At 41.8% G+C, this 22249-nt stretch overlaps 1 protein-coding gene across 3 annotated transcripts in view; it reads right to left on the reverse strand.

The window, feature by feature from the left end:
• SLCO5A1 (solute carrier organic anion transporter family member 5A1) overlaps positions 1-22249 on the reverse strand; it is a 62144-nt gene that overhangs the window by 5932 nt on the left and 33963 nt on the right. For 2 of the 3 annotated variants that reach the window (XM_048507161.1, XM_048507162.1), the window contains exons 3-8: positions 20494-20626; positions 16876-17099; positions 12263-12427; positions 5699-5897; positions 3898-4057; positions 949-1190 (exon numbers count right to left, since the gene is read on the reverse strand). In XM_048507161.1, coding sequence (XP_048363118.1) covers positions 949-1190; positions 3898-4057; positions 5699-5897; positions 12263-12427; positions 16876-17099; positions 20494-20626 — 1123 coding nt within the window. The remainder of the gene's footprint in view (positions 1-948; positions 1191-3897; positions 4058-5698; positions 5898-12262; positions 12428-16875; positions 17100-20493; positions 20627-22249) is intronic. The other variant, XM_048507163.1, reaches the window with a different exon arrangement.

A 22249-nucleotide genomic window follows, 5' to 3' on the forward strand; every position in this document is an offset into this window, starting at 1 on the left:
AAGTAGGGCAGGCTAAAAATACATAGATGTATCACTCCTTCCCCTCTTTAAAGGAAATTTATTTTGTACGCATCTGACATTTCCCAATTTGCTCTGGCAGTCTGGGATTCTGCTTGGCACAATCACAATGTCTGATAATGTCCAACAATACTTTATATAACATAGAACTGTCAAAAATCCGCTTTCAAACAGTAGCTAACCAGCTGCCTTTGCAGGTCAGCAAACAGGGTACAAGAAGCCAAGGTGTTCCCATCCTAGCACTAGTATTCAAAGGCTTTCCTTTATTCACTATGTTAGTAGCTGTTGATGAACCTATCCTTCATGAATTTGCCTTACCCTCTTCAAATGGTATCTGTGCTCACGAGAATCGCTGCCTCCTCTAGCTATGTATTTCATAAATTAACCATTAATTCACATACTTCCTTTTGTCCTTCCTGAATCTATGGTACAGAATCAACTCTATTAGGTGCTCCCAAGTTCAAGTATTATGGGACAGGAATAAAAAGGTCTGTCCACTTTGAACACCTTCTGCTATATCCCCTCTTAGTTGTTTTTTTCTAAACTAAAACTTAGCAGCCATGAGAAAAATGCTTAGGGTTTCTGTGTGATGTGTCAGATTTTTGCAAAAGGAAGGAATTTAGAAATGTGAATGCTTTTTTATAAAGCAATTGACGATACAACTGCTGAAGGACATTAGTCAAATCAAAGAGTCTACCATGCCAACACCTGAGGGTGGTTTTTCAGAAAAATGGTTCAGTGGATTCACCAACTGTGAACCCAGTCCCTCTGTACTTTCCATTTCCTTCTTGCTTCCAAGTTCACTTGTAAAATGCAAATAGGCACCCCATCCTAACTCAGGAGTGTTAAACATGACTTGCCCCAAAACTGATGATGATACAGACACTGGCTTTATAGTAGGTGACTGCTAATGTTTCAGATGCCTCTCACCTGAGTGTTACTATGATTGCAGATGGCTGGGCACATGCTGTGATAAGCGTAACTATGAAGAGGAAAACAAGGAATGGGATAAGCGTATTGCAGGTTCGGTCGCACTTTCCGGACACAGCGTAACCATTCTCATTGAGATACGTTTTGACAATCACCACTCTTAGCTGGCTGCGCTGTCCCACCGTAGGTGGTGTGATAACTTGTCGGCTTTGAACACAGGCACATTCTGTGTAATTCCTTACCTGCGAAATGCAAGAGAAGAAGCATCAAACACCAACATTTTTTGTCGCATTTTTACTAGGAAACAATACTGAATATAGGCAAAATGACATGGGCTTCCCGATTCTATGTCTTACAATGCTAATGAAGAGAGAAATGACAGAAAGCCTTAATCTCTTTCCCCGTCCCACCCACACTATTTTCATGTTATGTCATATTTGAGATTCAAGTCCAGGAACACCTTAGAGACCAGCCATATTTTCAGGGTATGAGCTTCAGATACTCGAAAGCTTATACCCAAAAATCTTGTTGGTCTCTAAAGATGCTACTAGACTCGAAAGTAGCTTTTTTTCCTGCAGACTGACCTCTGAAACAATGAGAATGTACATTTGCAGAGGTCGTGTGAAATTTTGTCACATCAAAGCCCACAGGAGAAGTCAGAACAGATGATCAAAACCAAGGAATTTAGACCTTCTGAGATACAACATTTGTCAGGTGAAGTTCAAAGGAAGGCATAAGGTAATACCAGGATGCCCCAAGCCTTTTGAGCCTGTGAGCATCTTGGAAGTGAGAGGAAGTGATGATAATCACCCCAAACAACTGCCATGGAAGGTAGAGCCAAACCCAAAATCTCCCTTCTCACTTTGAAAAAGACTCTCAGGAGAATAAAGAGAAATGAAGGGAAGCCTGGCAGAGAGTGAGAACGAGTCTGAGGAATAAAGGGGGAAGGAAAGTCTGAAGGGTGAATTAAACCACAAGCTAAGAAGTAGAATTGGTTTTTACACCCCGCTTTTCTCCACTACAAAGAGTCCCAAAGCAGCTCCCAATTGCCTCCCCCACAACAGCAATTTTGTGAAAAAGTTGGGGCTCAGAGAGTTCTGAGGAAACTGTGGCTAGTCCAAGATCACCCAGGAGGCTGCATATGGAGGAGTGGAGAAACAAACCTGGTTCTTCAGATTAGAATCCACTGTTCATGTGAATGAGCAGGGAACCAAACAAGGTGCCAAGATCCTCTATGGATGCTATTATATGGAAAACACTTTTTTATGAATAAGGGCAGCCAAAGCCATGCCTTTCATTGGTCATGATTACTTTCTGAAAAGCTTAGTAGACACCAGGGGAGATGCCTGCAGGTCTTGTGGTATCTATGAACACCACACTGGGGAACCCTGGGTTAGATACTATTAGAACTGGGCAGATCATGAGATGCTGGAGGACTCACCAGCATAAGAGAACAAGAAAAACTTGACTATTCATGGACTAGCAATTAATGAGCAGGGAAATGGAGGTCACATTAAAACAGACAAGGGAGGCTTGTTCCAGCTTAGCAGGTGACTGCTCAAACAATCTAGAAAAGCACAAGGATACAGGAAATCACTACAATACAATAAAGGCAATGAGGAGTAAGGTATTTGAACTGAGGAACTCTCAAGACCTTTCCATCAACAGAAAAGACTCAGAGCTCACTCCCTGTTGATTTCACATCTGGTCAGGTTGGAGACAAAACGTACTGCTTCTACCAGATTGGATCTGTTGCCAATGAAACATAAAATAGCAGTGCGGGGCTGAATGGCTAATAATAGGGTCTGGGTCTCAACAACTGCCCAACCAAGCCAGCTACCAACAACATGACAGCAGGAACCAACTATTGTGTATCCTGTTAAGGAATCTAGAAGCTTGACTTGAAAAGTCTGCCATCATGGGCATGAGCCTCACAACTCACAAAATCCAAATGTATTGTCTTCTGATGAGAGGAAGCATCCTTGTACCAAGCCCTGAGAAGGAGACCATTTGAGATATTTATGACAAGGCAAGGGCCACTGTTTTGGAGAAGCAGATATTATTGGAGAAATACCCATGGTTATTAAGAGCATGTTTAAGAAGATCTTTTTTAAGAGCGTAGAGCATTTTCTTACAAGCTGGTAAGAACAGAAACACTGGATTTCTTGAAGAAATGGGTAGTTATTCTGATTAAAAGGAATACACTCTTTTTAAACCTACGCATTGCATCCTGGATTTTGTTCTAAAGCATCACTGATCAAGGCTGGGACAATTACTTAGATGGGATGAAACTCTCATAAACTAACAGGTTGTTAGGGAGAAATGCCAGAATGAACTGTTTATGTAACCCCCATGCCCAGAATGGGTTGAACGAGCAAGGGGGTGGAGACTCAGAGCAGCAGAAAGGCTGCAGAGCTCTTTGGAGAAGACAAGGCTACCAGACTCGGACCTTGATTTCTATAAGCCCTTAACACCTTGTTAAGGTAAACTGCAATATTGTTGGGAACTACTGGGAAGGTAGTTGTTTTTGCTATGTTGTAAATGTTGGAGTTTATTGTTTCAGGGCTTCTTTTTGTGGTTGTAATGGGTGAGAGTTCTCCTGGAAACCTTCATCATGTTGCATCCTGTTCATCAAGCCCTTGGAGTCTTCAGGAGCCAACCCACTTGCAAAGAAGAATTGGACTTGGCAGTATCAGTGGACTGTAACTAGAAGGACTTGAAATGCAACCTGAACAGGACCTTGAATTGTAATGTTAAATGTTGATGTTTAATGTTATTTGTAAAGAGAAGTAAACTGTTTTGTTTAAATTTGGTTCTTTGCAACTCCTTCCAAGTACTGCCCCACAGAATCCACAAGCTGAGGTTACATTTACACTGGAATAAAGTTATGGCAGACACTTGCCTCACTGTACAACACATCATTGTGTGGTAGTTGAGTGACTGACTCACCCCTGCAGTATGATTTCCACTGTTGGTACAGCCAGCCAGGCAAGGGTTGAAATATGTGATTCCATCTGACCCACAGACAGGTTCATATTCATGGATTTTGCAGCCACAGTTGACATTACAGCTACCAGTTAGATTCCTATGTGCCATGGTGAGAGTTGGACTGCAAAAAGGCAAGTGCAGTACATGTTAACAGCAGAAAATGATAACCATATGTGAACATTTTTCCAACGAGCACAGAAATATATATAATATTTCAAAATTACAAAGAAATGGTGCAGCCATGCACCTTTCTTCTGGTGAATGCATGCTCCGTACGACCCCACCAGTAGCCCCAGTGCTTGGTGTGGAACATGTTTAAAACATGAAGAAGACGAATGGGCAGCAAATGTCCATGGCTGAATAAGCACTGAGACTTGCTAAAATTGTTAAACCTTTAGAAGAACACTCCTTATGAAACAAAAATCAGCCAGACTTCTACAAACAGAACCATTCAGATGGGTGGGGGAGTGAATGGGTAAACATTACTTCCTTAACCTTCAAAAAACAAAACTCATCCTTGACAAATCCCTACCAAACACTTGAATAAGCTTTGCAGACAAGCTGTATGTATATAAATATGCAGTTTGCCCGACAGCACATGGTATTCAAAGTCTGATGTATGGGTTTAGGCGCCTGGTGATGACCTTTCTCTTCAGCCAGGCATGTGGTTAGTCTTCCTGGATGCCCCCTCCACGAAGCTGCTGGTTGGGAGGGTTAGAGTTGGGTTTTTAACTTTTGTCGGCTGGGTTTTTAACAGATGTATTTATTTAACGGGATGTTTTCAATGCTATAGCTGCCTAGAGATCCTATATATAGATGGAGTATAAATGTAAATGAATAAATAAATAATATTGCTAGCACTGATGCTGAGATATAATGCACGGAATGTCCTTGTGCTTTCTGATGACATTGGAAAATTAAAGCACATCAGCAAACTCAAGGCTGAATGTGTCAACTTAAATTTGCAGGATGTTTTTTTAACCTGAAGCTTCCAGTAGTTTTCCATTTTCTGCAGTCAATTGTGAGCACTCAGAGTAAGCACAAGATAATCAGAAAAAGAGCGGGAGGTCAGCTATTACCCAGAGCTGAACGCTGCATTTTATACTAAACCATCCTGTCATAGCCATTTCCCCAACTTCTTCTCACTGTACTGGCACTCTGTGCAGCCTTAGGATGCATGCGTCTCAAAAAGCAAGGCTATTTATTGTGCTTGGCTTAGCTCAAATAACAGGTTTTTTATATAAAGAATCCACATTTGATCCCATACACAAGGGACAAAACACTGGCATAAGTGGGGCATGGGGGGGGGGAGAAGAGGAGGAGGAGGAGGATTAGTATTAGTTTGGATTTATACTCTACCTTTCTCTCCTGGAAACTCCTTCTCTCCTCTCTGCACAACAAGCACCTTGTGAGGTAGGTGGGGCTGAGAGAGATTGAAGAGAACTACGACAAGCCCAAGGTCACTCAGCAGGCTTCATGTGGAGGAGTGGGGAAACAAATCCAGTTGGCGAGATTAAGAATCCATTGCCATTGTTGAGGAGTGGGGAATCAAATCTGATTCTCCAGATTAGAGTCCACCCCTCTTCACCACCACACCACACTGGCTGATGCCAGGGAGCTGTGCAGCTACAGCAGCCACACCTGCCGGCACACCCTCTGCTGCTGTAAAGAACTACAATTCTCCATTGTTCTCGTGGGAGGGGGAAAAATCACTGCTACATTTCTATGCATGTACAACCTAAAAAAGAAAAAAGTCACTTACCCTGTGGTGTATGGTATATTAATGCCGCCTAGATTAATACTTTCACATCCAACAATGAAGAGTGTTGAAAAGCACAGCAAGGACACACCGCTGCAGATCATCGCCAGTTTGGCAGACTCTCTGGCACCAAGTTTGAGTTTTTTAATAATGTACCCTCCAATAACAATACCAACACCAGCACTTGGGACAATGATCACACCTGGATTAATGGAAAGAACAGAATTAAAATATTTACTGTAAACCCTGAAAAAAAAAGATTTTCACCCAGAGATGCTATATTTCCACACTATCAACCATGTTGTTTAAAGCCCACTTTTTTCAAACAGTGACCAATGTAAAGGGCTGGAGAACGTGTGCCCTGCGCCCCTCCATGCCCCCGCCACACCTCAGAATGCCCACACCATGCCAACACACCGATGCATGCCCAGTGTGTCATGCCTCCCCGCCCCCTTGGCGCTATGCCATTGCCAGTGTGTACCACTCAGATCACAGGGAGAAAGGCACAAATTCTTGTAAAGCTTTACATGCATATACCAAAATTCCCTGCATGTAAAATTTAGTCTTTGGTCAAACAAGGATTCTACTCCAGACTTTTCCATAACATACTCATATTATGTGCCTAGGAACATTTTTGCCATGGGAAAGCATTTCATCCTGTGAACTCCTACTTGCAACTGAACATGGTATAGCCCAAGGCACAAGTTTACCAGTGCATCTGCTATCTCTGAAAATTAGGCTTAATTCTCTCCAAGCAAACAAGTGTCAGAATTTTAAATACCTTGCAATGATGTCAAAAGATTAATAAAAGCCTCCTTATGATTTTCCCAGAGGCGGCAGAAACACTATAAATAGAAGTATTGTTAGGCACAACAGAAATATTGCTTTGTTTTTACACTTGCCTAAGAGTGAAACATGCTCCAAGTGTTGTGGTAAAATGTGTGCAATTCAGATGGGAAATGATACAATTTTGGAGTCAAACGGGGCATTTAATTTATATGACTGAGAATTATCTTAAAGACTGTTATTAACTTTTTAACAATCCACCTTGTCAAAAAAGATTTTAATAATAATACAACTTTGAACATTGTATTTGTTTTCCTTCACAATAAACTGTTTGTGATCACAGAAACTCTTTAAGTGTCAGACCTATTAACTGCATAGCAGGTGCACATCAGGAACTGATTGGTTCTGAGCTGTGGTTTCACAATAAGCTGAACAGTAATGCAGCATACTCAAGTGATGTCACAGAAAAAAGAAGTAGAGGTGGGGGGTAAGGTATGGGTTAGTAAAGATACCCATCAGGATCCACTACCTAGGCAAAACAGGTATTAGCAGAATTAGGTGCTTCTGCCCATTTTTGCCACAAGGACATTTTCCAGGACGTTATGATTTGCTATCTAAACACATACTGAATGAATCAGAAGTCCAGCTCAGCTACTCATAGCATGTTTCAGTTGGTGTTAGCTTAGAAAAGTGACATGTACCTTTCCTAATTACTTCCCTGAGCAATAATTTGAGTTAGGTATTACCTATATATCGGGGTGGCCAACCTATGGCACTCCAGATGTTCATGGACTACAATTCCCATCAGCCTCTGCCAGCATGGCCAGTCAGCCATGCTGGCAGGGGCTGATGGGAACTGTAGTCCATGAACATCTGGAGTCCCATAGGTTGGCCACCCCTGCAATATTATGGCTTCAAAACAGGTTTGCGTATTTCAGCACAAAGTGATAGTGACAATTACTGAAGCCCAGAGTATATCTAACTGTGATAGTAGGCCTTATGACTTATGTTAATAAGATGTAACGTTGGAACTCTCATTAAGCAGCTAATTTTCATAAGGAATGGCACCAATAAATCAGAAATGACAAACTGGCCTACTGACAAACTTTGGCTGGGGTCAATGGCCATGGTTCAAAACAAAATAAGAAATGGAAGAAGAAAGCTTTTCTTCCAAGGAATCAAAATGCTTTTTCACCGCATAGATTCCACAGCACCACCCAACAGCCATATAATTCCTGTCACACTTGTTTATATTTATTTCTGCCTAGGGACTTTGGTGATGGGCAGGGGGAAAAATGTACAGTAAATTAGTCGTTCTTAATTGCTGCATTTTAACTTAAATTATTTACAGTCTATTATATAACTGTTATTTTATGTTGTTCACCACCCAGAGCCCTTCGGGGGTTGGGCGGTCTATAAGACTGAGAAATAAATAATAATAAATAAATAAATAAATAAATAAATTTCAAGAGATACCCAGAAAAGCATATTTTTGTATCCTTACTGACAAAGAACTCTTTAAGTGATCTAAGTTGGCCCATGAGAATATATTCACTTACCAATATCTACCTTATTCCTGGGACTGACATTAACAAGATTTCACCTATATAATGTTCTATCTATCCTGACTTTTATATTTTAAAGAATATACATAATGCCAGGCAATGATGTCATCATGGTTTTTGAATACCCCATAAAGCATAGTAATATCATTCAAAAGGTTAAGGAAGCTTCTGTACTAGTCTGTCAATCAAAATAAAGCCTTTATTTACATATATAACGTACAACCTCTGTGCCCTATGGAGGTGTGTTCAGGGCTCTTCCCATTTCCCATTATATCAATTTTACAAGACTTTTCTCCTTCACCTTCTTGCATGAACATATCCAGACGTACAAGGTGTCTACTATTTGCTTTTACTTTTCCTGACACCAGATCTTGCCCAATTGCTTCCATTGCTACTCTTCAGTCTTTGCTATATAGTTTTAACTCCTGATGCTAGAACTGTAGCTTTGGAATATAAAGAATGTGGATTTCCATTCAAGGATTCTTGAGCAATAACATCTTGCCAACCTACAATATACCTCAGTCTGTTTTAGTTTTGCTAAATGGTTCTTTATGAGAACAGTTTTGATTTCTTTTATTAGTCTGATATGTTGCCCTTCCCCTTGCAGGCTCAGGGCAGCTTCCAACATTTTGTAAATACAGAGAATAACACCAGAATACAGTTCAATGTTAAAGCCTAATCTAAAAATCAATGGCGACAGATATATAACCGCTCAGATCCAAACTGAAAGGAAAGGGAGCAGGGAGGGGAGGCCAGCAATGGAAAACTGTAGCTGCCTCAACAGTGCCTGATGGAACAGTTCTGTCTTACAGGTCCTGCGGAACTGCATCAAATCCCGCAGGGCCTGAGTCTTCCATTAGGTTGGGGCCAGGGCTGAGAAAGCCCTGGCCCTGGTTGAAGATAGCTGGCCATCTTTCAGGCCAGGGACCACCAGTACATTGTCATTTTCTGAGCGCAGTGATCTTTGGGGGAGATGGTCCATAGGTAGGCTAGTCCCAGACTGCTTAGGGCTTTGAAGGTGAGTATAAAACCTTCAACCTGATCTGGTAGCCTACCCATAGCTAATGCAGATGGTGGAGCACTGGTTAAATATGTGCCTGCCATGGAGTCCCAGTAAGGACCTGTGCTGTGGCATTCTACACCAGCTGGCATTTCCAGAGCAGACCCAAGGCAAACCCTGCATAGATAAATTGCAATAATCCGATATAGATGTGACTGTTGCATGGATTATTGTGGCCAGGTTGGCTTGGGACAGATAAGGGGGCAATTGTTTAGCCTGGCGGAGATGGTAAAAAGCAAGGCAAGTTATGTCAAGAAGGCAAGTTATGTCAAGAAGGCATCAAGGAGCACAACCAGGCACTTGGAAGTTAGTGTAGGCCTCATTTACATGCTATCAAGAGTCAGCAGTTGGCAGTCCTCTCCTGACCATCTTCAACCAGCCACAGGACCTCCACCTTAGCTGGATGTGGTTCAACTGACTCTCTTTCAACCATTCCACCACAGCCTTCAAGCAACTGGCCAATACTTGGAGCAGCATCAAGCAGGATCAGCAGATATAGCTGGGTGTCAACAGCAGATTGGTGACACCCCAGCCAAAACTCCAGACCAACCCAGCAAGAGGGCACATATAGATGCTGAATAATATCAGTGAGAGAACTGCCCTTTGAAAGACTCCACAGAACAAGAATGGCATGTAGATAGTCTCTCACTGATTGCTACCCTCTGCCCCTGATCCTGGAGAAATAAGCAAAGCCACTGAAATGCTGACCTACGAACTCCAGCATCACAAGGTGGCTGGCCAAGATTTTATGATGGATCAAGTTGAACACTGCTGTCAAGTCTAGCAATAACTGTAGCCTCAGTCCAGATGTCACAGGAAGTCATCCATGAGGACAGTCAGAGTGATCTCTGTCCCATGACCAGCATGGAAACAGGATTGGAAAGGGTCCTAGGTCCTAGGCAGCAGGAACCAGTGGACATTGTCTACTTGGATTTCCAAAAGGCTTTTGACAAAGTTCCTCACCAGAGACTGTTGAGAAAACTCAGCAATGAAGGAATAAGAGGGGAAGTCCTCCTATGGATTAAAAACTGGTTGAGGAACAGGAAACAAAGGGTGGGTATAAATGGGAAGTTCTCACAACGGAGAGATGTAGGGAGTGGTGTCCCCCAAGGATCCGTTTTGGGACCAGTGCTCTTTAACTTATTCATAAATGACCTGGAAGTAGGGGTGGGTAGTGTGGTGGCCAAGTTTGCAGATGATACCAAATTATGTAGGGTGGTAAGAACCACCAAAGGATTGCGAAAGAGCTCCAAGCGGACCCTTGATAAATTAGGTAAGTGGGCTAAGAAATGGCAAAATGCAGTTCAATGTAGCAAATGCGGTAAGTGATGCACATAGGGGCAAAAAATCCAAACTTCACATACATGCTACAGGGATCAGTGCTATCAGTCACAGACCAGGAAAGGGATTTGGGCGTCTTAGTTGATAGTTCCATGGGAATGTCAACTCAATGCATGGCAGCTGTGAAAAAGGAAAACTCTATGCTGGGGATAATTAGGAAAGGAGTTGATAATAAAACTGCAAGGGATTGTCTTGCCCTTATATAAAGCAGTGGTGCGACCGCACTTGGAGTAATTGTGTTCAGTTCTGGTCACCACATCTCAAAAAGGATATCGAAGAGATAGAAAAAAGTGCAGAGAGGAGAAGCCAGGATGATTGAAGGATTGGAGCACCTTCCTTATGAGGAGAGGCTGCAGCGTTTGGGACTCTTTAGTTTGGAGAGGAGACGTCTGAGGGGGGATATGATTGAAGTCTATAAAATTATGCATGGGACAGAAAATGTTGACAGAGAAATTTTTCTCTCTTTCTCACAATACTAGAACCAGGGGGCATCCATTGAAAATGCTGGGGGGAAGAATTAGGACTAATAAAAGGAAACACTTCTTCACGCAACGGGTGATTGGTGTTTGGAATATGCTGCCACAGGAGGTGGTGATGGCCACTAACCTGGATAGCTTTAAAAGGGGCTTGGACAGATTTATGGAGGAGAAGTCAGCAGCAGCAGCTGCAGGCCATTGCTTTCACATCCTGCATGTGAGCTCCCAAAGGCACCTGGTGGGCCACTGCGAGTAGCAGAATGCTGGACTAGATGGACTCTGGTCTGATCCAGCAGGCTAGTTCTTATGTTCTTAAGTTTCCACCAGAAAAGCCTGGATATATCAGTCACTGCCATTACATTAATTTTTTAAAAAAGAAGTTAGGACAATTCATTTGGAATCGTATTAGAAACCAAAAAAAGGTGACTACACTCTTTTTCTTATAGTATGATTTTTAAATTGTGTGTGTGGGGGGGTTCTTTCTTTCTTTCTTTCTTTCTTTCTTTCTTTCTTTCTTTCTTTCTTTCTTTCTTTCTTTCTTTCTTTTTTTGCTGCTCCAGTGATAAAATTTAGGTTTTTGTGTAAGTTAAGTGCATATGTAGGAGACAGATTATGAAAATAAAGTCTCTCAACAGCTGTTGACTATGATGGCTACAATTGGGATATGCATGTGTACCGGAAGCATCTCTCTAAGTTATGGGATGATCTTGCTTGTGACTGTCACTGCTGAAGATAAAAGACTGGATTAGATGGCCCTTATGTTTGATGCAGGTCAGCAATTATGTTCTTATGAACTTCAGTTTAAATAACCTAACAGCAGTGCAGAGGTGTAGCTCCAAGGGAAAGGGGGGGTGATGCACCGGGCGCATGCCCCTGTGGGGGTGGTGGCGCGGGCGTTCTGGGGGCATGGTGGGGTGTTCTGGGGCTGGGGCGGAGGATGTACCAGTGCACCGGGAGCTTTTCCCCCTTTGCTACGCCTCTGCAGCAGTGCCAATAAGAATAGCTACAGTCAGAGCTGAGATGAAAAGTATGATATGGATGGACCATTTGGCTACTGAGTGGGTGAGTCAGATATGCTAGAACAGTAAAATGGCTTTTAAGATGTTAATAATCAGTTCACATGCCAGCGTTGCATATTCCCTCCTTTATCTCTTCCTCATCCCCAATAAGAAAGCTTCAGCGTACGATAGATATTACAAGACATTATTATAAATTGTTCCAGAGTGATTGCAAACATAAAAAGAAAAGCTAGAAACAGCACTGCTGAAAGTCCTTCCACTGGTCCTCTTCCTGTAAAAGAACCCTGACAAAGTTTCCTGATTAACAGGCAAAGCCTTACCAGTATAAATGCTGGCATTGGAAGCTGGGATGCCAAACTGTGACTCGATGAACTTGGGAATGAAGGTAATGAAAGCAGTAACAATGGCACACTCAGCTGTGTATGACAAACTCACAAAAAGGAATGTCACGTTGCTTAAGATCCTGACAGCTGCTCTTGGAAGCTCTACAAAATGACAACAACAAAATGCCACATGAATGTTATACATAATGAATGGGAAATGAAACCAATTTTGGCTTGCTTGGAAATGAATTATAGAGAATGTTACCCACACAATTACAACATGATTCTTCCTATGGGTTTCAATATCTGGATACAAAAGATCATCGCTTTTGGTACAATGCTTCCAAAATGCACAGTGTGCTCACACAAGTCACACCTACACCTACACATGCGGCTGAGATAGGTATGCTGAGTTCAGTTCAGCAGTACATTGATGCTGAAGGATAAGATGTTATGCTGCAGTTTTGGGGGCCCCTATTATGGCTACTTTTACATTCAGGTGAACAGAAGCAATGCTGTCATGGGCAGGAGCCCCGGTATAGATTCCTGATACAAGTCCATGGCATCTCATATTACCTTAGCATGAGAACATTCCTCCAGGGTAAGATGACTGCCCTGATTTGTGGATAGAAAATTAGGTGGCCTAACTTATGGATAGACCAATCAATAAAATACTTTCCATGTTACAGTTTTACTTCTGGGAACATTCGGAGACTGAAAATGAGAGAAATGGCCATGTGCCGTAAGTCTGCCACCATGTCTAATAAATGTCACTGCATGTCCAGGGTATTAAAATCACTATTTCAACAACAGCACTCCCATCAGGAAAGTGGTGACACATTTGGTAGAACATGTAGGATTGAACACTGTATGGCTCGTGGAATCCAGAAAATAGATTTCTTTGTATCTCAGCAGTTTTTAACAAGTATGTCTTTCTTACAATTACGATCACTGGACCTCCTTGTCAAGAACATTCAGCTTCACTTTCCAAATTTTTCTGCTCATTATCTCTTAGCAACTCCTCTCCTGACTCTTGGCCAGTCAGCCTTACAGCGTCCACCTTACCAGGCTATGGAATCCTTCCCTTTCTATCCTGAAAATCCCTCCCCCTTATCCTTTGGTAACTTTTGATTTCATTTTAGGCAGTTTCACACCTATCCCTTCTCTCTGCATTCATTTCTCTGGACTGCTCACATTGGAGGTTCACAATTTGTATGAAAGCATAACTTTACTTGGGCATTAAATCCATACAACTAAACACCAGGACTGTGCAAATATGATGGTTTTCTTGGTTTGCTACACATAAATTGCTAGTTGTGCTATTGCCACTAAGAAGTTCAGTCCCACTGTTATAGCTACCATCATTTTGCCTCCCCTCTTTCCAGTCTATATCTTAATAGGGAAACAGGGTCATTTGCAGGTTAAATATATGTCTCCCTTCCATTAGTTTTTTCTATGGGACAGAGGAGTAGCTGGGCCAGAGCGTGCCCGGTACACACTCTGTGTTTTCCGTCTCCCCTGCCCACAGCATCCTGTCCCTCCCCACCCCCACCCCTTACCTTAGTGCAGGCTGGAGAAGCAGACTATTCCCTTCAGGCTGAAAATGGCCTTATGGGAACTACACTTCCCATGAGACCCTGGGGCTCGCAAGGTCTCCTGGGAAGTGTAGTTCCCACCAGGCCATTTTCAGCCTGAAGGGAACAGGCCGTGTCTCCAGCATGCACTGTTTCACGAAGGCAAGGGAGGTGGGAGGGGGGCGATTTTTCGCTCCCCAGGTGCACGCCCGGTGCAACACGCACCCACTGGCCCCCTGGTAGCTCCGCCTCTGCTATAGGACACTTATTGTGCCATGTGATATTTATTTACAGTACACTACAGTATAGGCACTAGACTCAAACGATCCCTACTTCGGAATCTGGGTTCTAATTCAATACATGAAGGAGACTCTTTTCACATGCATGGCCTGACATTAGGGTCAATTTGGATAACAGTTTTTCACTTGTGGCAGAGAAGACTAAGAAAACTCACTCATGAGCAAGTCATCCATTTATGAGAAGTCTGGGATCTGTTTTCAACAAGAGTACGCTGCAACCACTACCAGACACTTGGTGAAAACTCTTGCGGTCACAGAGATGCTGAAGGACAGCACCTTGTATTGATAGTGGGCAGCTCTCACAGCAAACTGCAGAAACCAATGATGTTGAGATCAGATGGACATATATAATTGGACCCTGAACAGATGTAAACCAGGCTCCTGGTTGGAGAGTCACTTCTCAGAACCTTTTGACCTTGATCAATTAATTTGTTGATGTCTCTCAGACCAAGGATAGAGTGGAAGCCTCCATCCTTCTTTGGGATAATGTACTGACATTGAAAACCCAGCCCACTTTGGAATGAGGTTTAGAATCTGTATCTCTTCTTGAAGTACAAAGTTTAACTACCAATTGAAAACAGTATTGGGTGGGATATACAGTAAAGTAAGAAAAAAATAACTCAATTATGACAGTTATATACCCAACAAGACTCAGTTTAGTCTTATCTCTTGCAAGTCAGCCAGACATCAGCCAAAGAAACACTGGCCATGTTTGCTGTAGGGAGCTCTCATAGAGTATTGATAGACAAGTAATTCTCTATCTAGGCTATGGGGAAAAATATATTTTTTCATATAACTGTGATGTGCTGCAGAAGTCCCCACAAAACACAACCGCCCTCAATTCCAAAAATATATTTGCAAAGTAAAAATCCAAGTCTTCATTACAGACTTCCAAAGCTCAAAGCTTTTATTCTAGAAAACTAAACTAGGTCTGAACTAGTGATAAGCAAATGGATTTTAAAAAAACCATATCCCCAAGGTGGGAGCGGGGAGTGGAGCAAGAAAGGAATTTTTTAGGCAGCTAAATCTGCAGAATTGCTAAGTGAACAATTATAATGCTGCAATGTCAAAACAAGGAAAAGGTTACATTGTGAGGTAAAGCTGAAACTGCACCAATATTCATGCCGATGCCTGCAAAATGATGATGTTGTTTCATGCTGATGCCAACACTAGGATAACAAACAGCACAGGAATTACAATGATGAAGGTTAAAAGGAAAACCGTTTATGCCATAGGACAGTCACACTGGAGAAAATTCTACCTAAAGAAGCACCTTCTTCCACACATTCGCCATTCTAATAAAGAGAAGACTATGCTCTCTTTCTACACAATGGGGTACCAAAGAAGTTTAGACCACTCTCCACTCTTCCATTTTATCCTCTCAACAACCTTGTGAGTTAAGTAAGGCTGAGAATGTGCAACAGGCCCAAGGTCACCCATTGAGCTACCACAGCAGAGTACAGATTTGAGCTTGAATCTCCCAGATCGTAGTCTGACACTCTAGCCACTACGCCACATTAGCTTTCATGGGGTGACTGTTGTAAAACAGCAGCAAGCAGCTAGGCCTGGGTAAGTCAGAAGTTGCTACTTGGACTTTTCTCAGGTTGGTAGAAATACCTATTTGGTCTGTTTATGGTCCCAATCTTTGGATTTAATTGAGAATTATATATTGAGGATATATATATATATATTGATATTTACAATGATGGGGTAAAATACAATTATGTGATACAATAGAAATAAAATTGAAAAATGCTAAAATCTCTTCCAATGCTCTTGCAACTAATCACAATGTTTGCAGCTATAGCAACAGCACCAATCTCTTAAAATTCAATGGTTAGATTAACATGAATGAACAGTAAGTTATCTGGCTGTAACCAAAAGTATAACACAATAGCAGATAAAAATAATAGGAACAGAGAGAGCAGAAAAATTAACATTTCTTTCCCTCAGCTCTCTGGATTTTTTTTCCAATTCTAAATCAGAAGTAAGTAAAACCTGACATCACATGGGGCACTGAAGTTAGGTTTTGCTGCATATTAAGAATTTGTTTTAATAAATAATTTTATATCCCAACCTCATGTTCTTCACAGTACTGCTTCGGTGACTATGCTCCACTATAGGAGCTTTGCACACATCAACAGAATATTTTAAAGCTCACTTCACACAAAATGACAAGATCAACAACTGCCCACTCACATACATTCTTTGGTGGCTCCCATTTTGTGGAACAGCCTGCCTGAGGAGTCAGGAAGGCTTCCATGCTTCTATCATTCTGCAAAATGTGCAAAACAAAAATGTTCAGGAGAGCATTCTGACAGTTCCATTGATCTGTAGAGGGGCAGAATGGTCCAGAAGGGGGCCTTCACCTGGAAGTGGGTACTGCATTGCCTGTTCCTTTATCATAACACTCTGCACTGTATTGCTCACCCTATGTTGGCCTCAGCTGTTGACTGGTCGCACTGTCATTTAATTTTGTATTCTGACTCCTAGTTCATTGTTCAGTTGCATCGTTTATTATATATCTTTTACTATATGGTCATCCTGTCGCTCACTTTCCTCAGTTTTGTAATTCTAGTCCTACAGCATTATCCATCCAACGTCCTATATTGTATGATTTTTTTAAAGTTTTTCTCTCTGTGTGTGTTTACGTGTGCTGTTTAATCCAACTTGAATCTCAGTGAGAAAGGTGGGCTATAAATAAAATAGAATAAATGCCATTCAAAACACATTTTACCTTTAACATTCTTTCCAAAATCCAGTGAAGCAGGAACTTCATTGTCTGCTTGGCTTTTGCTGTTTGCCTTCTCTTTCACAATTTCATCATCGCTTGAAATATCAGAGTTCTTCATCTTTTTCTTCTTCTTTTTCTTATGGCGAGGGGGAAGTTTTTTTGGGAAGGTAAACATTGGGAGTATCACAAGGAGCATGGCAATGGCACAAAGGAGGAATCCACTCCACCTAAGGAAGGAGATTAAAAAGTAACTTGCATATTTGGTGTAATGCAAACAGTCACAGAACACACAAAAATAGCTACCATACTCTGTAACTTGTATTTATTTTAAATGATCTCTGCTGTGCAACTCTTAAGACTGTTCAAAATGCAGCTTACCAAAATTTCTAAAATAATATACAGTAAAAAATTATATATACACACACAGAGAGAGATATACATACATACAGTAAAGCCAAATTAAATGAAAATCTTAACTTTATCATCAGAGTAAAATAATAAAACAGGTGTGTAAACAATGTTAATACAACAGAATATAACTTAAAATAAGCAGGGGTATCATCATTAATAACCACACCAGATAATATTAATAGTAAAAGCCTGTGACACAAAACCCAGCAATACAAACCAATAAATGATCTAAATGTCCTAGGTAATGGGGATGTTTTTGGTGCCAGATCAATATCAAGAGATACTGTAAGCAAGAGAACAAGACACATGAAAAGAAACACATCTTTCTGTGACATTCCTCTGAAGATGCTAGCCATAGATACAGGTGAAATGTTAGGAGCAAAAAATGCTCAACCACAGCCACACAACTCAGAAAACCCACAACAATCCGAACAAGACACATTTAGACATTTTGCCTAACTGGAATGTCACAATGAATTATGGTTTCTCACAAACCAGGAAGTTTTAATATTTGAATTACACATGATCAGAGATGGGAGGAATATGAGACCCCAACAGAGACAAACTTGTTGTAACAAAACAAATTATAGTTTGTCAAGCTGAGTGCTTCTTCACCAATCATTTGAGGTGAAGAATATTTCAAGTAGTGATGGAGATTTTTCCAGAGCCATTAAAAATTATACAGAAGGCACACTGAAAAGAATCACTGAAAGATGGAGAATATTTCAGGACTGAATCGAATAATTTTCATTCATTTAAGGAAGCGTATATAGCACGTAGGCTTTTAGACAAAACAATAGAATGAATCAATTAATTTGTGGATAAAATGTCTAGCGATCTAGTTAACAATAGTGTATAGTGTTTACAGAGCCACAGACTCTAATTTGGAAAAGTGGGTTTTATTCCCCACTCCTCTGCATGAAGCCTGCTGGGTGACCTTGGGCCAATCACAGTTCTCTCAGAACTCCCTCAGTCCACACAGAGGCAGGCAATGGCAAACCCCCTCCCAACATCTAAGAACATAACAACATAAGAACAAGCCAGCTGGATCAGACCAGAGTCCATCTAGTCCAGCTCTCTGCTACTCGCAGTTGCCCACCAGGTGCCATTGGGAGCTCACATGCAGGATGTGAAAGCAATGGCCTTCTGTGGCTGTTGCTCCCGAGCACCTGGACTGTTAAGGCATTTGCAATCTCACATCAAAGAGGATCAAGATTGGTAGCCATAAATCGACTTCTCCTCCATAAATCTGTCCAAGCCCCTTTTAAAGCTATCCAGGTTAGTGGCCATCACCACCTCCTGTGGCAGCATATTCCAAACACCAATCACACGTTGCGTGAAGAAGTGTTTCCTTTTATTAGTCCTAATTCTTCCCCCCAGCATTTTCAATGGATGCCCCCTGGTTCTAGTATTGTGAGAAAGAGAGAGAAAATTCTCTCTGTCAACATTTTCTTGCTTTAAAAATCCTATGGGGTTACCATAAGTCAGCTGTCACTTAACGGCACACACACATATATGGTATGTGTCAATAATTCACAGACATTATTTCAGTAACAAAAGTGCTATGTTACCCTTCATTACAACCTGGGGGAAGGGGGTGGTGGACTGAAGCAGAACAGAACAGTAGATGGAATGCTATTCACCCAGAAAGTTTGCAACTGAGGCAAGACTTAAATTTCATGGCTTGCAAGCCACTATCCTACACCAGTCTATTCCAGGAATGGAAAACAAAAGTTCTTGATAAACAACAAGGTTTTGTATAGAGGCGCTTTGTGAAACAGGTGTGAGAGGTAGACCAGCATCTCTCCTACACATACTACCTGTTGTGCCAAAATGTCGTTGTCACATTTATTTCCTCTAACTCTTCTGTTGCCTCTAGTTTGGAAAGTAGAAGATATGTTTCAAAGGTCCAGATCTGGCTACAGCAGCTGATCTCTGGCATGGTAAATCCAGTAGAGTGTATTCTATTTCCTGATTTTTTTCATCTTGCTCATGCAATGATTCACCAGTTATTCAACAATCAAGAAGAGAGGATTTTCTAGTAAAAACTCTTCATGTATTGGATAGGAACCTTGGGACCTACATTAAACTCTGGTAGTCTGCTCAGCATTATGTGTTTAAAAATGTAGTGGAACTGGCAGAATAGTAAACCTACACACAATTCCCACATGATAATAACCAGATAGATAGGGATGGAAGATTCCCACGTTCTTAAGTAACCAGCTGCTGCCAAATTCCAAACTGCTGACACATCCATCACAAGCTGAGTACTCCATCTTTGGAACACCAATTAAAAAGCCTTTGGTAAAATTAAGAAGCCATAGGCTAATCAGTCTCTTGTAAATGTGCCTAATTATAGCACATTACCTTGTTATTTCTATCTGGCAGATGTTTGGAACTGAGTGTCTGGAAAATCTAAGGCCATGCTCAATCATATCAAGAGCTCCACTATTTTCACAATAGTTAAATTGGTATCCCCTTTCCCTGTGACTTGCATAATTACTGTTACTCCTGTTACCAACTCCCTTTCTGTTAAGACATGCAGTGCTTCTGCACTTGACAAGTTTCAAATGATCTGAGAGTCCGTGATGCCATTAAACTGCTGAAGCTAAACAGGCCATTAAACTGCTGCTCCGTGCCTAGGTGAAAAGACTTGCCTGTGAGCTCCAAGTATGCCACTGAAGGCTTTCCAAAATATTAATAAGAATGATTAACCAAGAACCTCAGCCCGCTAGAACAATAGCATCAAATTCTTGGCCAGTGGACCACAGCTTTAAAGAACTTCTGTAGAAGACTAAGAATGGTCTTACTTCATTGCACCTAGCCCCATATGACATTTCCAATAGTGTCCACCCAGATACTTCTGAAATCTTTCTAGTAGGGCATGAAGGTGATAATCATTCATGCTTGTGCTTGGCATCTGGTACTCCGAAGCATTCTGCCTCTGAACACAGAAATGCCATTTAGTTATCATGGCTAGTAGCTGTCAATAGACCAATCTTCCATTAATATTTCTAATTCTTTTCAAGGAATTTGTTATCACTGATCTCTGGTTGCTCTGACCATGACAAATGCAATCCAGCAGAGAGCCAGTGCCATGTTTCACAACATAAAGTGAATATGCCTCACTCACTTTCATTTTGTTACTTAGCCATGACTCCTACATCAATGGATATCCGCATGCATTGAAAACAAACTATTGCAACTTACCAGTTACCAATGAATCGGGGGTCACTCTGGTCGATTTGAACAGTACTTCTAGGATCAACATAAAACCCAATAAGGACTCCTCCTAATAAATATCCTGCAGCAGGGCCAAGAGCTCCCATTACATACATCATGGCTGTAAAAAAAAGAGGAAAGGACACCCAGAACACATTAATGGTACCATTAATGGTTTGTAACACATTAATGGTCACAAACAAACCAGAGAACCGAACTAGAGCACTATAACATTTCACATAACAGAAGAAAGGAAATGGAGTAAATTACTGTCATGGTATACAGTCCAGGAATACGTGGAATGTATGGGCAGCTTGCTGTCCTCCAAGAACCCTGGAAATCACTCTGTTTTGCCTCAGCTGCTGTTCTTTATAGCTGAGAGGAGAACAAGAAGGCCCAGCCAGAAGCCCTTCTCCTCACTGCAGATACGCAAGGCTCAGCCTAGGAAGGGAGTGACAACTCTACATGCTCAGAAGCAATTTGGTTACCGTATATACTCGTGTATAAGCCGAGTTTTTCAGCCCTGTTTTAAGGCTGAAAAATGCTCCCTCGGCTTATACATGAGTCACTGCCTACCAGCCTGCTCTTCAGGCCTCTGCCGAGACTGGGGGCGTGGCCGGGACAACCTCCCTGCGGCTGCACAAGCCGCTTGTTGCTGCCCTCCTCGGAGGATGAAGGGGGAACCCCAAGGCACCCCGGCTGACTGGGCTTCCTCAAATCCTGGGAGGCAGAGGGAGCTCCTGATTTGGGCAGTGACATCAGGGGGAGTCACTGCCCAAATAAGGAGCTCCCTCTGCCTCCTGGCTGGATTTGAGAAAGCCCAGCCAGAGGGCAGGTAAAGGGAGCTCCTTATTTGGTCAGTGACTCCCCCTGATGTCACTGCCCAAATAAGGAGCTCCCTCCACCTCCCGGCTTCTCACCCTCGGCTTATAGGTGAGTCAATAAGTTTTCCCAGGTTTTGGTAGTAAAATTAGGTGCCTCGGCTTATACACGGGTCAGCTTATACACGAGTATATACGGCATATTTAATATTAATATATTCAGTATTAGTAATTATATCTTATATTATTGTATGTGTGTATATTTGGAATGGTGCACAGCTTGTTCTTCAGTCATGTGGCCCTTTTGATTGGGAGTGACAGCATTTGTGCCTCTCCATGATCCTTGGCATGTGTATCATTGTTACAGAGCTTCAGAAAAGACTGAATTGCTGAACCACCGTGTGTAAAATGGCTGGAGCACTTAGGATACTAATTATCATGATTATGAACTGAAATTAATAGGACTGAAGCATCAAAGTACATAACACATGTTTTTATACATCTAATACCTGCTTGGCAGATGTAATCGTTGCATATAGAGAAAAACACATAGGTCCTCTTTGACTCACAGTCCCTACCTTGAAAAATTGTGGGCAGAGATAACTGACCCTTATCAAAGGAGTTTATGGTAAGAACTTTACTGAGACCTCATGAAGAGACGCCAAAATTGCTTGTAATGAAGCATGTAGCATCACATGGAACCTCCAAGAAACAAAGTAATGGGTCACAAGGGATGAATCAGCCCCAATTTAGGAAACCACTTAATGTCGTAGACAGGCCCTCAGGAACCAAGGATAGTCCACACACAGGTCTTAGCAGGTTCAGATGTTTAATGTGCACAGAGCAAGGAATCCAGACACGACAAGACAAGAAACTGAAACTGTAACCTGCAAACTAAACCACAACGTGGCTGCCACAAGCTA

This window comes from Sphaerodactylus townsendi, linkage group LG09 (assembly GCF_021028975.2).
Source record: "Sphaerodactylus townsendi isolate TG3544 linkage group LG09, MPM_Stown_v2.3, whole genome shotgun sequence".
NCBI classification, from domain to species: Eukaryota; Metazoa; Chordata; class Lepidosauria; order Squamata; family Sphaerodactylidae; genus Sphaerodactylus; species Sphaerodactylus townsendi.